The 15,979-nt window shown below is 43.7% G+C and overlaps 2 protein-coding genes across 3 annotated transcripts in view; one reads left to right on the top strand and one right to left on the bottom strand.

The window, feature by feature from the left end:
* Window positions 1-14,513, top strand: part of LOC147795138 (uncharacterized) — a 27,114-nt gene extending 12,601 nt beyond the window's left edge. Inside the window, exon 2 of one of the 2 annotated variants that reach the window (XM_087132233.1) lies at window positions 13,500-14,513. In XM_087132233.1, the coding sequence (XP_086988359.1) occupies window positions 13,500-13,933 (434 nt within the window). In that variant the 3' untranslated portion in view covers window positions 13,934-14,513. Of the gene's footprint in view, window positions 1-13,182 lie in introns of both variants that reach the window. The other variant, XM_087132234.1, reaches the window with a different exon arrangement.
* On the bottom strand, window positions 14,367-15,979 carry LOC147795137 (uncharacterized). The gene is made up of 3 exons (XM_087132231.1): window positions 15,298-15,979; window positions 14,863-14,970; window positions 14,367-14,381 (listed from the first exon to the last, which is right to left on the bottom strand). Exons 1-3 carry the CDS (start codon window positions 15,961-15,963, stop codon window positions 14,367-14,369), a joined length of 789 nt encoding a protein of 262 aa, XP_086988357.1. The 5' UTR covers window positions 15,964-15,979.

The following is a 15,979-nucleotide window of genomic DNA, read 5'->3' as shown; positions in this document are numbered from 1 at the left end:
TAGTTGCTGGCTAGCTTGTTAAGTAGGATGTGGTGTGGCATGGTGTCAAATGCCTTACTGAAGTCCAGGAAAATGACGTCAATGCGTGGAGGTTGTGGTTTATCCATGATAGATGTCCAATCGTGAATTGTGTTGGCCAGTTGAGTAACACATGATTTTCCATGTGTAAATCCATGTTGCTGAGGGTTATTGAGGCAGTATGCTGTAATATGGCTGTTAATATTGTCGGCAACAGCCCTTTCCAAAACCTTGATGTCCGTTCGGCTGCCAGACTTATACACTGGAGTGATTTGTGAACGCTTCCAATCAGTAGGGAGGACACCAGTAACTAATGAAGTGTTCATCAATCGCATTAGTGGCGGAGCGATTGATGATGCAGTTGCTTTGAGTACTCTCGGTGGTATGGCGTCATAACCTGGTGCTTTCTGGGGATTCAGGTTAGACAAGGACTTGATAAGCCAGCCAAGGTTTACAGTTACAGGAGGCATCTCTGGGATAGGTAGACTGCATGCCGGTGCTGTTTCAGCAGAAGCCGTTGAGGGGGTAAGGACGGAAGTGAAAAAATTGTTGAATGCTTCACAGATATCAACAGGTTTGTTAACCTGCACATCGCCAATCTTGAATGCTGGTGGGCATCTGGATTTCCTTTGTTCTTTGACGAATTTCCAAAAGCTGCGTTTATTGTCTGGTAAATTGAACAGACTATTGACATACTTCCAGTATTCTTTTTTCGTTGTGTTCTTAACCTCATTCCGTGTTTGCCTATAGTTCCTCCAGTCATCGCTGTTACCAGATGATTTAGCTTTGATGAAGAGCGCTCTTTTCTGTTTTATAAGCCATTTCAATGCCGGGGTAATCGCTGTTGAGTCTAACACTGAACCTGTTGAATGTGTTGTATTGTGTGTACTGTCACGCGATGCAAGGGCGGCGCCATGTTGCATTCCGTTGTCCTGAGAAAAATCCACGGACTTTCCGGCCTTAATTCGCTCTTTATTGTTCTGTGAAGCTCTCGTTGTCCTAGGCATTTTGTCAGTACATCCACACGAACGACTAGGATAGCCTATTTTCGAAACAATATCTTAAAAAAACGTGAAAACCGTGATAAATTTCTGGTCTGGCCCGGAGCCCACTTAAAAACGTGCTCACTTACGCCGACGCATGCGCAGAAAAACGTTTTGGCATCCTTTATTCAAAGTGCTTCCTTTCGGAGGTGTGTTTTTTTTTCTTCTGCAGGTTGCAGAATACAGCCAGAAAATATGTACTCGTCGCTGCAGTTTCTTACATTATATTGTGTCAGGCCTTTTTGTTTACTTGCTTACTGGAAACCGAGCAACGCGCCTGGAATGTGCAACGCGCGACACATACGTAACAGTTTGCAAATATTCTGGCATTGTTCAAATGCGCGACTACCTCGTTTAATATGCAGCGCGCAGTCTGCCCTTGGAAACTCTAAACAAAGCGTTGGCTTTGCCCTTGTGCTTATGTTAAAATCAAGCGATGAGCAAAATTTCCGAATAAATCAAAGTGCCAACCAGGAAAGGTTGAGGCAATCCTATTCCCACTTCTTTTCACTGATGCTGCAGTCAGAAAAACGTTGGGCTCAAATATCAAAAGCATTTTTCATTCCCTTTCAAGGCAGCTACTGGCAATGATCCCTCTCAAATGCAGGCCGTCTTACACCAGCGACTTCTGAATTCAAAATACAGTCTTCCTTGCTTGCCTGCAAACCAAACACTGTCAATTAGTCAACGCCGACAACGACCAAGGAAAAGGCATACTTAGAGATTGCGATGTCCAAACGGTTGCTTCAGCCGAGACTGGCTCTTTCGTAGGTCAAATTTACGCTATTTAGCACCGTGTAGCAGCCCAGTTTTCTTCAGCGGACACGTTTTGGCATCCTTTATTCAAAGTGCTTCCTTTCGGAGGTGTGTTTTTTTTCTTCTGCAGGTTGCAGAATACAGCCAGAAAATATGTACTCGTCGCTGCAGTATCTTACATTATATTGTGTCAGGCCTTTTTGTTTACTTGCTTACTGGAAACCGAGCAACGCACCTGGAATGTGCAACGCGCGGCACATATGCAACAGTTTGCAAATATTCTGGCATTGTTCAAATGCGCGATTACCTCGTTTAATATGCAGCGCGCAGTCTGCGCTTGGAAACTCTAAACAAAGCGTTGGCTTTGCCCTTGTGCTTATGTTAAAATCAAGCGATGAGCAAAATTTCCGAATAAATCAAAGTGCCAACCAGGAAAGGTTGAGGCAATCCTATTCCCACTTCTTTTCACTGATGCTGCAGTCAGAAAAACGTTGGGCTCAAATATCAAAAGCATTTTTCATTCCCTTTCAAGGCAGCTACTGGCAATGATCCCTCTCAAATGCAGGCCGTCTTACACCAGCGACTTCTGAATTCGAAATACAGTCTTCTTTGCTTGCCAAACACTGTCAATTAGTCAACGCCGACAACGACCAAGGAAAAGGCATACTTAGAGATTGCGATGTCCAAACGGTTGCTTCAGCCGAGACTGGCTCTTTCGTAGGTCGAATTTACGCTATTTAGCACCGTGTAGCAGCCCAGTTTTCCTCACCGAACACGTTTTGGCATCCTTTATTCAAAGTGCTTCCTTTCGGAGGTGTGTTTTTTTCTCTTCTGCAGGTTTCAGAATACAGCCAGAAAATATGCACTCGTCGCTGCAGTATCTTACATTATATTGTGTCAGGCCTTTTTGTTTACTTGCTTACTGGAAACCGAGCAACGCACCTGGAATGTGCAACGCGCGGCAGATACGCAACAGTTTGCAAATATTCTGGCATTGTTCAAATGCGCGAGTACCTCGTTTAATATGCAGCGCGCAGTCTGCGCTTGGAAACTCTAAAAAAGCGTTGGCTTTGCCCTTGTGCTTATGTTAAAATCAAGCGATGAGCAAAATTTCCGAATAAATCAAAGTGCCAACCAGGAAAGGTTGAGGCAATCCTATTCCCACTTCTTTTCACTGATGCTGCAGTCAGAAAAACGTTGGGCTCAAATATCAAAAACATTTTTCATTCCTTTTCAAGGCAGCTACTGGCAATGATCCCTATCAAATGCAGGCCGTCTTACACCAGCGACTTCTGAATTCAAAATACAGTCTTCCTTGCTTGCCAAACACTGTCAATTAGTCAACGCCGACAACGACCAAGGAAAAGGCATACTTAGAGATTGCGATGTCCAAACGGTTGCTTCAGGCGAGACTGGCTCTTTCGTAGGTCGAATTTACGCTATTTAGCACCGTGTAGCAGCCCAGTTTTCCTCACCGGACACGTTTTGGCATCCTCTATTCAAAGTGCTTCCTTTCGGAGGTGTGTTTTTTTTTCTTCTGCATGTTGCAGAATACAGCCAGAAAATATGTACTCGTCGCTGCAGTATCTTACATTATATTGTGTCAGGCCTTTTTGTTTACTTGCTTACTGGAAACCGAGCAACGCACCTGGAATGTGCAACGCGCGGCAAATACGCAACAGTTTGCAAATATTCTGGCATTGTTCAAATGCGCGACTACCTCGTTTAATATGCAGCGCGCAGTCTGCGCTTGGAAACTCTAAAAAAGCGTTGGCTTTGCCCTTGTGCTTATGTTAAAATCAAGCGATGAGCAAAATTTCCGAATAAATCAAAGTGCCAACCAGGAAAGGTTGAGGCAATCCTATTCCCACATCTTTTCACTGATGCTGCAGTCAGAAAAACGTTGGGCTCAAATATCAAAAGCATTTTTCATTCCTTTTCAAGGCAGCTACTGGCAATGATCCCTTTCAAATGCAGGCCGTCTTACACCAGCGACTTCTGAATTCGAAATACAGTCTTCCTTGCTTGCCTGCAAACCAAACACTGTCAATTAGTCAACGCCGACAACGACCAAGGAAAAGGCATACTTAGAGATTGCGATGTCCAAACGGTTGCTTCAGCCGAGACTGGCTCTTTCGTAGGTCGAATTTACGCTATTTAGCACCGTGTAGCAGCCCAGTTTTCTTCACCGGACATGTTTTGGCATCCTTTATTCAAAGTGCTTCCTTTCGGAGGTGTGTTTTTTTTCTTCTGCAGCTTGCAGAATACAGCCAGAAAATATGTACTCGTCGCTGCAGTATCTTACATTATATTGTGTCAGGCCTTTTTGTTTACTTGCTTACTGGAAACCGAGCAATGCACCTGGAATGTGCAACGCGCGGCACATACCCAACAGTTTGCAAATATTCTGGCATTGTTCAAATGCGCGACTACCTCGTTTAATATGCAGCGCGCAGTCTGCGCTTGGAAACTCTAAACAAAGCGTTGGCTTTGCCCTTGTGCTTATGTTAAAATCAAGCGATGAGCAAAATTTCCGAATAAATCAAAGTGCCAACCAGGAAAGGTTGAGGCAATTCTATTCCCACTTCTTTTCACTGATGCTGCAGTCAGAAAAACGTTGGGCTCAATTATCAAAAGCATTTTTCATTCCCTTTCAAGGCAGCTACTGGCAATGATCCCTCTCAAATGCAGGCCGTCTTACACCAGCGACTTCTGAATTCGAAATACAGTCTTCCTTGCTTGCCAAACACTGTCAATTAGTCAACGCCGACAACGACCAAGGAAAAGGCATACTTAGAGATTGCGATGTCCAAACGGTTGCTTCAGTCGAGACTGGCTCTTTTGTAGGTCGAATTTACGCTATTTAGCACCGTGTAGCAGCCCAGTTTTCCTCACCGGACACGTTTTGGCATCCTTTATTCAAAGTGCTTCCTTTCGGAGGTGTGTTTTTTTTTCTTCTGCAGGTTGCAGAATACAGCCAGAAAATATGTACTCGTCGCTGCAGTATCTTACATTATATTGTGTCAGGCCTTTTTGTTTACTTGCTTACTGGAAACCGAGCAACGCAACTGGAATGTGCAACGCGCGGCACATATGCAACAGTTTGCAAATATTCTGGCATTGTTCAAATGCGCGACTACCTCGTTTAATATGCAGCGCGCAGTCTGCGCTTGGAAACTCTTAAAAAGCGTTGGCTTTGCCCTTGTGCTTATGTTAAAATCAAGCGATGAGCAAAATTTCCGAATAAATCAAAGTGCCAACCAGGAAAGGTTGAGGCAATCCTATTCCCACTTCTTTTCACTGATGCTGCAGTCAGAAAAACGTTGGGCTCAAATATCAAAAGCATTTTTCATTCCCTTTCAAGGCAGCTACTGGCAATGATCCCTCTCAAATGCAGGCCGTCTTACACCAGCGACTTCTGAATTCAAAATACAGTCTTCCTTGCTTGCCTGCAAACCAAACACTGTCAATTAGTCAACGCCGACAACAACCAAGGAAAAGGCATACTTAGAGATTGTGATGTCTAAACGGTTGCTTCAGCCGAGACTGGCTCTTTCGTAGGTCAAATTTACGCTATTTAGCACCGTGTAGCAGCCCATTTTTTTCCATCGGACACGTTTTGGCATCCTTTATTCAAAGTGCTTCCTTTCGGAGGTGTGTTTTTTTTTCTTCTGCATGTTGCAGAATACAGCCAGAAAATATGTACTCGTCGCTGCAGTATCTTACATTATATTGTGTCAGGCCTTTTTGTTTACTTGCTTACTGGAAACCGAGCAACGCGCCTGGAATGTGCAACGCGCGGCACAGACGCAACAGTTTGCAAATATTCTGGCATTGTTCAAATGCGCGACTACCTCGTTTAATATGCAGCGCGCAGTCTGCGCTTGGAAACTCTAAACAAAGCGTTGGCTTTGCCCTTGTGCTTATGTTAAAATCAAGCGATGAGCAAAATTTCCGAATAAATCAAAGTGCCAACCAAGAAAGGTTGAGGCAATCCTATTCCCACATCTTTTCACTGATGCTGCAGTCAGAAAAACGTTGGGCTCAAATATCAAAAGCATTTTTCATTCCCTTTCAAGGCGGCTACTGGCAATGATCCCTCTCAAATGCAGGCCGTCTTACACCAGCGACTTCTGAATTCAAAATACAGTCTTCCTTGCTTGCCTGCAAACCAAACACTGTCAATTAGTCAACGCCGACAACGACCAAGGAAAAGGCATACTTAGAGATTGCGATGTCCAAACGGTTGCTTCAGCCGAGACTGGCTCTTTTGTAGGTCAAATTTACGCTATTTAGCACCGTGTAGCAGCCCAGTTTTCTCCATCGGACACGTTTTGGCATCCTTTATTCAAAGTGCTTCCTGTCGGAGGTGTGTTTTTTTTTCTTCTGCATGTTGCAGAATACAGCCAGAAAATATGTACTCGTCGCTGCAGTATCTTACATTATATTGTGTCAGGCCTTTTTGTTTACTTGCTTACTGGAAACCGAACAACGCAACTGGAATGTGCAACGCGCGGCACATATGCAACAGTTTGCAAATATTCTGGCATTGTTCAAATGCGTGACTACCTCGTTTAATATGCAGCGCGCAGTCTGCGCTTGGAAACTCTTAAAAAGCGTTGGCTTTGCCCTTGTGCTTATGTTAAAATCAAGCGATGAGCAAAATTTCCGAATAAATCAAAGTGCCAACCAGGAAAGGTTGAGGCAATCCTATTCCCACTTCTTTTCACTGATGCTGCAGTCAGAAAAACGTTGGGCTCAAATATCAAAAGCATTTTTCATTCCCTTTCAAGGCAGCTACTGGCAATGATCCCTCTCAAATGCAGGCCGTCTTACACCAGCGACTTCTGAATTCAAAATACAGTCTTCCTTGCTTGCCTGCAAACCAAACACTGTCAATTAGTCAACGCCGACAACAACCAAGGAAAAGGCATACTTAGAGATTGCGATGTCCAAACGGTTGCTTCAGCCGAGACTGGCTCTTTCGTAGGTCAAATTTACGCTATTTAGCACCGTGTAGCAGCCCATTTTTTTCCATCGGACACGTTTTGGCATCCTTTATTCAAAGTGCTTCCTGTCGGAGGTGTGTTTTTTTTTCTTCTGCAGGTTGCAGAATACAGCCAGAAAATATGTACTCGTCGCTGCAGTATCTTACATTATATTGTGTCAGGCCTTTTTGTTTACTTGCTTACTGGAAACCGAGCAACGCGCCTGGAATGTGCAACGCGCGGCACAGACGCAACAGTTTGCAAATATTCTGGCATTGTTCAAATGCGCGACTACCTCGTTTAATATGCAGCGCGCAGTCTGCGCTTGGAAACTCTAAACAAAGCGTTGGCTTTGCCCTTGTGCTTATGTTAAAATCAAGCGATGAGCAAAATTTCCGAATAAATCAAAGTGCCAACCAAGAAAGGTTGAGGCAATCCTATTCCCACATCTTTTCACTGATGCTGCAGTCAGAAAAACGTTGGGCTCAAATATCAAAAGCATTTTTCATTCCCTTTCAAGGCGGCTACTGGCAATGATCCCTCTCAAATGCAGGCCGTCTTACACCAGCGACTTCTGAATTCAAAATACAGTCTTCCTTGCTTGCCTGCAAACCAAACACTGTCAATTAGTCAACGCCGACAACGACCAAGGAAAAGGCATACTTAGAGATTGCGATGTCCAAACGGTTGCTTCAGCCGAGACTGGCTCTTTTGTAGGTCAAATTTACGCTATTTAGCACCGTGTAGCAGCCCAGTTTTCTCCATCGGACACGTTTTGGCATCCTTTATTCAAAGTGCTTCCTGTCGGAGGTGTGTTTTTTTTTCTTCTGCATGTTGCAGAATACAGCCAGAAAATATGTACTCGTCGCTGCAGTATCTTACATTATATTGTGTCAGGCCTTTTTGTTTACTTGCTTACTGGAAACCGAGCAACGCAACTGGAATGTGCAACGCGCGGCACATATGCAACAGTTTGCAAATATTCTGGCATTGTTCAAATGCGCGACTACCTCGTTTAATATGCAGCGCGCAGTCTGCGCTTGGAAACTCTAAACAAAGCGTTGGCTTTGCCCTTGTGCTTATGTTAAAATCAAGCGATGAGCAAAATTTCCGAATAAATCAAAGTGCCAACCAGGAAAGGTTGAGGCAATCCTATTCCCACTTCTTTTCACTGATGCTGCAGTCAGAAAAACGTTGGGCTCAAATATCAAAAGCATTTTTCATTCCCTTTCAAGGCAGCTACTGGCAATGATCCCTCTCAAATGCAGGCCGTCTTACACCAGCGACTTCTGAATTCGAAATACAGTCTTCTTTGCTTGCCAAACACTGTCAATTAGTCAACGCCGACAACGACCAAGGAAAAGGCATACTTAGAGATTGCGATGTCCAAACGGTTGCTTCAGCCGAGACTGGCTCTTTCGTAGGTCGAATTTACGCTATTTAGCACCGTGTAGCAGCCCAGTTTTCCTCACCGAACACGTTTTGGCATCCTTTATTCAAAGTGCTTCCTTTCGGAGGTGTGTTTTTTTCTCTTCTGCAGGTTTCAGAATACAGCCAGAAAATATGCACTCGTCGCTGCAGTATCTTACATTATATTGTGTCAGGCCTTTTTGTTTACTTGCTTACTGGAAACCGAGCAACGCACCTGGAATGTGCAACGCGCGGCAGATACGCAACAGTTTGCAAATATTCTGGCATTGTTCAAATGCGCGAGTACCTCGTTTAATATGCAGCGCGCAGTCTGCGCTTGGAAACTCTAAAAAAGCGTTGGCTTTGCCCTTGTGCTTATGTTAAAATCAAGCGATGAGCAAAATTTCCGAATAAATCAAAGTGCCAACCAGGAAAGGTTGAGGCAATCCTATTCCCACTTCTTTTCACTGATGCTGCAGTCAGAAAAACGTTGGGCTCAAATATCAAAAACATTTTTCATTCCTTTTCAAGGCAGCTACTGGCAATGATCCCTCTCAAATGCAGGCCGTCTTACACCAGCGACTTCTGAATTCAAAATACAGTCTTCCTTGCTTGCCAAACACTGTCAATTAGTCAACGCCAACAACGACCAAGGAAAAGGCATACTTAGAGATTGCGATGTCCAAACGGTTGCTTCAGCCGAGACTGGCTCTTTCGTAGGTCGAATTTACGCTATTTAGCACCGTGTAGCAGCCCAGTTTTCTTCACCGGACATGTTTTGGCATCCTTTATTCAAAGTGCTTCCTTTCGGAGGTGTGTTTTTTTTCTTCTGCAGCTTGCAGAATACAGCCAGAAAATATGTACTCGTCGCTGCAGTATCTTACATTATATTGTGTCAGGCCTTTTTGTTTACTTGCTTACTGGAAACCGAGCAACGCACCTGGAATGTGCAACGCGCGGCACATACCCAACAGTTTGCAAATATTCTGGCATTGTTCAAATGCGCGACTACCTCGTTTAATATGCAGCGCGCAGTCTGCGCTTGGAAACTCTAAACAAAGCGTTGGCTTTGCCCTTGTGCTTATGTTAAAATCAAGCGATGAGCAAAATTTCCGAATAAATCAAAGTGCCAACCAGGAAAGGTTGAGGCAATTCTATTCCCACTTCTTTTCACTGATGCTGCAGTCAGAAAAACGTTGGGCTCAAATATCAAAAGCATTTTTCATTCCCTTTCAAGGCAGCTACTGGCAATGATCCCTCTCAAATGCAGGCCGTCTTACACCAGCGACTTCTGAATTCAAAATACAGTCTTCCTTGCTTGCCAAACACTGTCAATTAGTCAACGCCGACAACGACCAAGGAAAAGGCATACTTAGAGATTGCGATGTCCAAACGGTTGCTTCAGTCGAGACTGGCTCTTTTGTAGGTCGAATTTACGCTATTTAGCACCGTGTAGCAGCCCAGTTTTCCTCACCGGACACGTTTTGGCATCCTCTATTCAAAGTGCTTCCTTTCGGAGGTGTGTTTTTTTTTCTTCTGCAGGTTGCAGAATACAGCCAGAAAATATGTACTCGTCGCTGCAGTATCTTACATTATATTGTGTCAGGCCTTTTTGTTTACTTGCTTACTGGAAACCGAGCAACGCAACTGGAATGTGCAACGCGCGGCACATATGCAACAGTTTGCAAATATTCTGGCATTGTTCAAATGCGCGACTACCTCGTTTAATATGCAGCGCGCAGTCTGCGCTTGGAAACTCTTAAAAAGCGTTGGCTTTGCCCTTGTGCTTATGTTAAAATCAAGCGATGAGCAAAATTTCCGAATAAATCAAAGTGCCAACCAGGAAAGGTTGAGGCAATCCTATTCCCACTTTCTCTTCACTGATGCTGCAGTCAGAAAAACGTTGGGCTCAAATATCAAAAGCATTTTTCATTCCCTTTCAAGGCAGCTACTGGGAATGACCCCTCTCAACTGCAGGCCTTCTTACACCAGCGACTTCTGAATTCAAAATACAGTCATCCTCTCTTGCCTGCGAACCAAACACTGTCATTTAGTCACTACATCAGACTCCTCGATGACGGCAATGATGGGGAAGTGGCTGGCGAGTTTACCAGTGCCATCGTCATGATACACTCTCCATTGGTAGTCTCCCAGAGCTTCTCTCACCCAGTGCAATACATCGTCAAAGGAGGCAGTCGAGGAAGAATTTCGGAAAATTCGTCCCAGCTTCAGCGAGGCGTTATTCGGGGGGTAATCTCTGATGGCTCTCACCACTCTTGGGCCTTCTCCAGCCTCTTGACTCCAGCGGGCTGCGTCTTGATTCTGAGCTGCTGGCGGCTCCTTGTCCCCTCTCGCCATATTCTGGGAATGCTCTGACTCTTGACTCGTGGGTGTTTCGTCGATCATCTTGGTATACGGAGTTCTAGAATACGGAGTGACTCCAAAGGTGTATCCTGCATCCATGTTTATTCTCTCAAGACTCAAATGTAACTGGTGCTGCTGGAGTAGCATACTCTCTTTTATAGGGAGCATGCGCGCGTCCGCTTACGCGTAAGAACAAAACAACCCGGCATCTATATAAGGGGAACGCGTCTTTTATGCATCTGAATGCTCATTGGTTGATATTTCTCTGGCCATTCTGGCCATTCCGGCCATTCCCTTGACCAATTGCAAAGGATTGTGGGATCTCCTAAAAACTGACCAGTGTAGGTATTAGTTTTCTAAACCAGTTGCGAATTATCCCTACCAGTTGTGATTTACGAAAATCACGTTTTATAGATCGAGATCCAGAGGTTCCGTCTAATGCAATGGAATGGAGAAGATCTCGATGGATTGTGACTAGGGCCTTATGGATAAGAGATTCTCTTACATGTTTAGATATGTGAAGAGGAAGCCTTTTGTGAGGCTCCGCGAGCCAAGAGAGCAATGCATCATGGGGCGCGTATTCTCCAAAAAAACTTTTAATTTTCTCAAGGAGATTAGGAGAATTCATTACCCATAATGCCCTAGTGACAATCCTCATAAGGAAATGAATCTCCGGAGATCATCGTCTGCCTTTTGACTCCACATCCTTGGAGTCAATCACAATCAATTCATCAACAACAAACTAGTTAGAGCTTCCATATCTTTGGAGTCATATACCGTATATATCTCTATTTGAAATCCAAATGTTCCAGAATCAATCAATAAATGAATCATAACACCTGAATCAAATTCTCCATATAGTCAGACTCCGTATATCAAAATGGGTGACGAAACAACTAAGACTCCGGTGACATCGAATATCAACAAAATCAACCAATGAGAATCACTGTATACCACAAACGCTGTAATTCCCCATGGAGTCACATCAATGATGCTCTCTGAATCAATGTTCAATCTGTGGAAGCTCTAACTCTCAATAAATGAATCACAACACCTGAATCAAATTCATCAACAACAAACTACATCCTTGCAAATGATGTCTTGTCAGAAATTCGCGCATGCGCTTTCCGTTTTCATATATAGTAATGATGGTCCATAAATGAAAACGGAAAGCGCATGCGCGAATTTCTGACAAACTCCTAACTCCTATAGAAAAATTAAAGTTACACTAGAAGAGTTCGAGATTAACTTTCTTTTATTCGATTGGAGTAGGAGTGTTCAAGGTTAACTTTCTTTTATTCGTTAGGAGTAGGTGAGGATCGATTTAACTTTTCTTTTTTCGTCAGGAGTAGGTGGTGATCGATTTAACTTTTCGTTTTTTTCGTTAGGAGTAGGAGAGTTCCATTGTTTTATTTCTTTTCTTGGGTAAGAACAGTTGATGGTCGATGGTGTTGTTTCTTTCATTCGTTAGGAGTAGTTAATGTTCAATGGTGTTTTTCTTTTATTCGTTAGGAGTAGTTGATTTATTGTATTACTTGCTTTCTTATCTGGGGATTAGAGATCAAACATGGTTTGAGTAAGGGATGTGTACATGTGCTCGTGCTCAATGACGCTAAGCGCACTCCCGTCCATTACATTACCCGGAGCCTCAGCGCACGCTCTATTGGCTACACGAGACACAGAATGACTTTAGATTTCGGGAGAGAAGACCGGGGCGATCTAAACGAACCGGGAGACGGAGAAGCTGTGTGTTTGTACACACATTTTTTCACCTGTGGTATATGTTTTCTATCACCGAAACAACTAAGGAAAAATACCAAAGTTTTTTCGGCGAAAACACTGATGAAAACAACAAATGACCGTAAACGGAGAAACACAACATTTGGGTGAACAACTCATTTCACCGAAATTACTTCTCATAAATCCCTTTGGTGAATCATCGTTTAGCTAAGCATACTCCGAGTTAAGATATACTCTGGAGAGTAGTTGGGAGTCGTGACGTCACAATGGTTTTATGACGTCTCAATAGAGAAAAAGGAAAAATAAAAATCGCCGAAACGCCTAAGCTTTTACAAGAAGGAACTTCAGTAACTATATGTTAACACATAGAAAACATATACCACAGTACATAACTCAGTACATAATATCACAGGAAACATCACTGTACAACGAGCAATTCGCGAGTACCGGCTACCGGAGAAATCGCAGGTAGCCCCTATAATCTACATCGAGCTAAATCATAATTAAGCGATATAAAGGTGTTAAAGTGATCAATAGAAACAATTGTTCAAAAGCAAAGACCAATAGCATCAGAGAAGAGAACTCGAAACATAAACAGAATTGACCAATAGAAACAATTTGCCACCAAACGTATTGACCAATGAAATCTTCAAAAAACAAAAAAAGAATCGCGTAAATAAACAGAAATTGACCAATAACAATATTTCACCACAAATATTGACCAATGAGAAACTTCGCGGTGATGCCCAGTGGCGCCGCATTGGATTTCATGTCTTTACTCGCATTGAAATGTCCACTGGGATATAGACCTTCACGGGGAAAGGTACTGTACCCTCTTTGAACATCAACATTTTCACCGATAGAATCAACGGCAATGGACAACACCGAATCCGAATACAGCGACACTACTACTGAAGTCGAAGACCCGGAAACCTCTTCTTGTGCCACTACAGTAGAAGAATCGGATTCCAATGATATCAACGCAGCAACAGGATAACCTTCTTCATCAAGTTGATAAGCGAATCCTCAAGGAGTTGCACCACAGCAGAAGTGGTTAAACTGGTCAAAGAAGCACTTGGCGATTATCAGTGGCAAATATACGAGCACGACAATTTAAGAGTCAGAAGGCGATGTGACTTCGCCTCTGATGTGCATTACCATCTCGCTGTTGTAACCGAAGGTGATGCGGCTAACGATATTCGCCTTCACCGACTTCAGCAATTGCTCAGTGCCGAAGATATAGATGACCATTTCTACTGGACAACTATAAAGAGTATCAGCGGGATCATGACCTACCTGCAGATGAGACCCAAGGTTAAGGTAGCGGAGAATATGCCGAGGCGGTTCGGGGATAGAGATAACCTATTCCAATATTATGCTCCCGATGACGAAACAGAGAACATGGCTAGACATCACGAGTACAGCAAACGACAACATATCGAGTTTGTGCGAGCTCTGGTTCTCCGTTATAGGTCGGCTACGATTAAGGGGTTATGCAGTCGAGTTTCGCTTCACGAGCCTCCAGTTGATGTACAGCGATTTATGCGTCTACTGAGGGACAAAACCTACAAGAGGCAACTCTTCAAGATGATTAGAAACCACGGCTTCATATAACTTGACTAAGGAATTGGTACAGTTGGGACATATTCGCTAAAGCATGCGTTGAGGCTCCGCGAAGTGCAACGCAGTGGTGTACGCTTAGCTTTAGGAATACACCAATACTGTGTTGTACATCTTAATGGACTAACCAATGTTGATACATTACGTGTAATGAGCATATTTTATTTTTCACCGAAACGACTATCGCCGAAGAGTCTAATTTATTTCTCAACTAGTTGTGATTTAAGTGCTTAAGTGCCACATTTCCATAGGCCACTAATATATCACAACTGTTCTGGAAAACAAATTTGATTTCACCTTAGGTTTTCGTAGTTCATTGACACCAAAGTAAATGTGCCAACATCGGTGTAATCAAAATGGAGGTGTATTAGAGAACCAACGACAATTCCCACGATACTCGGCAATCACATCTCAAAATATAATGCATTTAACACTCAAGGAGCTGCACCACAGCAGAAGTGGTTAAACTGGTCAAAGAAGCACTTGGCGATTATCAGTGGCAAAATCACAACAACAACAATGTGTCAAAACTCGGGATACCAGCGAATAAACGGGATCTTGTATCACCTGATAATGTATTTCAATGTCCCAATTTATTCGGCTCTGCGCAACTAGAAGTAATAGACCCGTTAGAGGCCGTTTTATCGATACCACGAGTCAACGGAACTACACTTGGAGATCCGCTTTAGATGCCGATAACGCGAATACACGTGGCCCACAACGAATCGCCAAAGGCTACGGTTTATTTCTCAACAAGTTGCGATGTAATCCAGGGACCAAACTAATTTTGCACACGCTTAACGGATGCCTCATCTATACACCTAGTTATCGTCTGAGCACAGAAACAATAGAATTCTACATATAAAAACGAAGCTCCTTATTGTTTTACATATAATAGTTTCGGAGAATATGTGTGTGTAAACATATAGTATGACTCTCCTCTTCCGGTACGGTTCGGAGACCCGGAGTTTTAGAGGGCTCTCTTCGATCTCTTCGAGAGCCATGGGGGGGGGGAGTGTCAGTGCATAGCACTGATAGGGTGACGGAAAAGCCAGAGAAATCCAAATGTTCCAGAATCAATCAATAAATGAATCACAACACCTGAATCAAATTCATCAACAACAAACTACATCCTTGGAGTCAATCACAATCAAATACCTATAAATGAATCCCAAATCTGTATCAAATTCATCGACAATCATCAATTGAGTTTTTCGAAACTTGATCATCTCTTTTGTCATTGCTTGATATCCCCATTGCATTAATCGAGTGAATCTCAAACGGGTATCTTCGTCTTCGTGACGAGACACATCTTCGAATAAACAAGGCATGCGATGTGGCTTGTATTTCCAAACTACCTCTCTTATGAAGACCACGTTTCCTTGACGGGTGGCTTCCCGATGGCGCCTCAGTGTGTCGATATATTCCTGAGATATTGCCAGCCAAAACAATTGGTGGGTATCATCTGGATCCGATGGAAGATGCTCCCCAATCATCTTCACTCCGGGCCTCTCCTCCAATGAATGCATGATACCCATCGGGGTAGTGATGGATCTCCAGTAGAACGTGTGGGAGATGCCGGCGCCCACCAGGTATTGACGAAGACGCATCTCCGTCACTACATCAGACTCCTCGATGACGGCAATGATGGGGAAGTGGCTGGCGAGTTTACCAGTGCCATCGTCATGATACACTCTCCATTGGTAGTCTCCCAGAGCTTCTCTCACCCAGTGCAATACATCGTCAAAGGAGGCAGTCGAGGAAGAATTTCGGAAAATTCGTCCCAGCTTCAGCGAGGCGTTATTCGGGGGGTAATCTCTGATGGCTCTCACCACTCTTGGGCCTTCTCCAGCCTCTTGACTCCAGCGGGCTGCGTCTTGATTCTGAGCTGCTGGCGGCTCCTTGTCCCCTCTCGCCATATTCTGGGAATGCTCTGACTCTTGACTCGTGGGTGTTTCGTCGATCATCTTGGTATACGGAGTTCTAGAATACGGAGTGACTCCAAAGGTGTATCCTGCATCCATGTTTATTCTCTCAAGA

This window comes from Acanthaster planci, unplaced genomic scaffold (assembly GCF_054643075.1).
Source record: "Acanthaster planci isolate LZ-2023a unplaced genomic scaffold, COTS_SCS Contig149, whole genome shotgun sequence".
NCBI lineage: Eukaryota > Metazoa > Echinodermata > Asteroidea > Valvatida > Acanthasteridae > Acanthaster > Acanthaster planci.
Note: the sequence above shows the minus strand (reverse complement) of the source record. Positions and strands in the feature narration are given on the sequence as shown.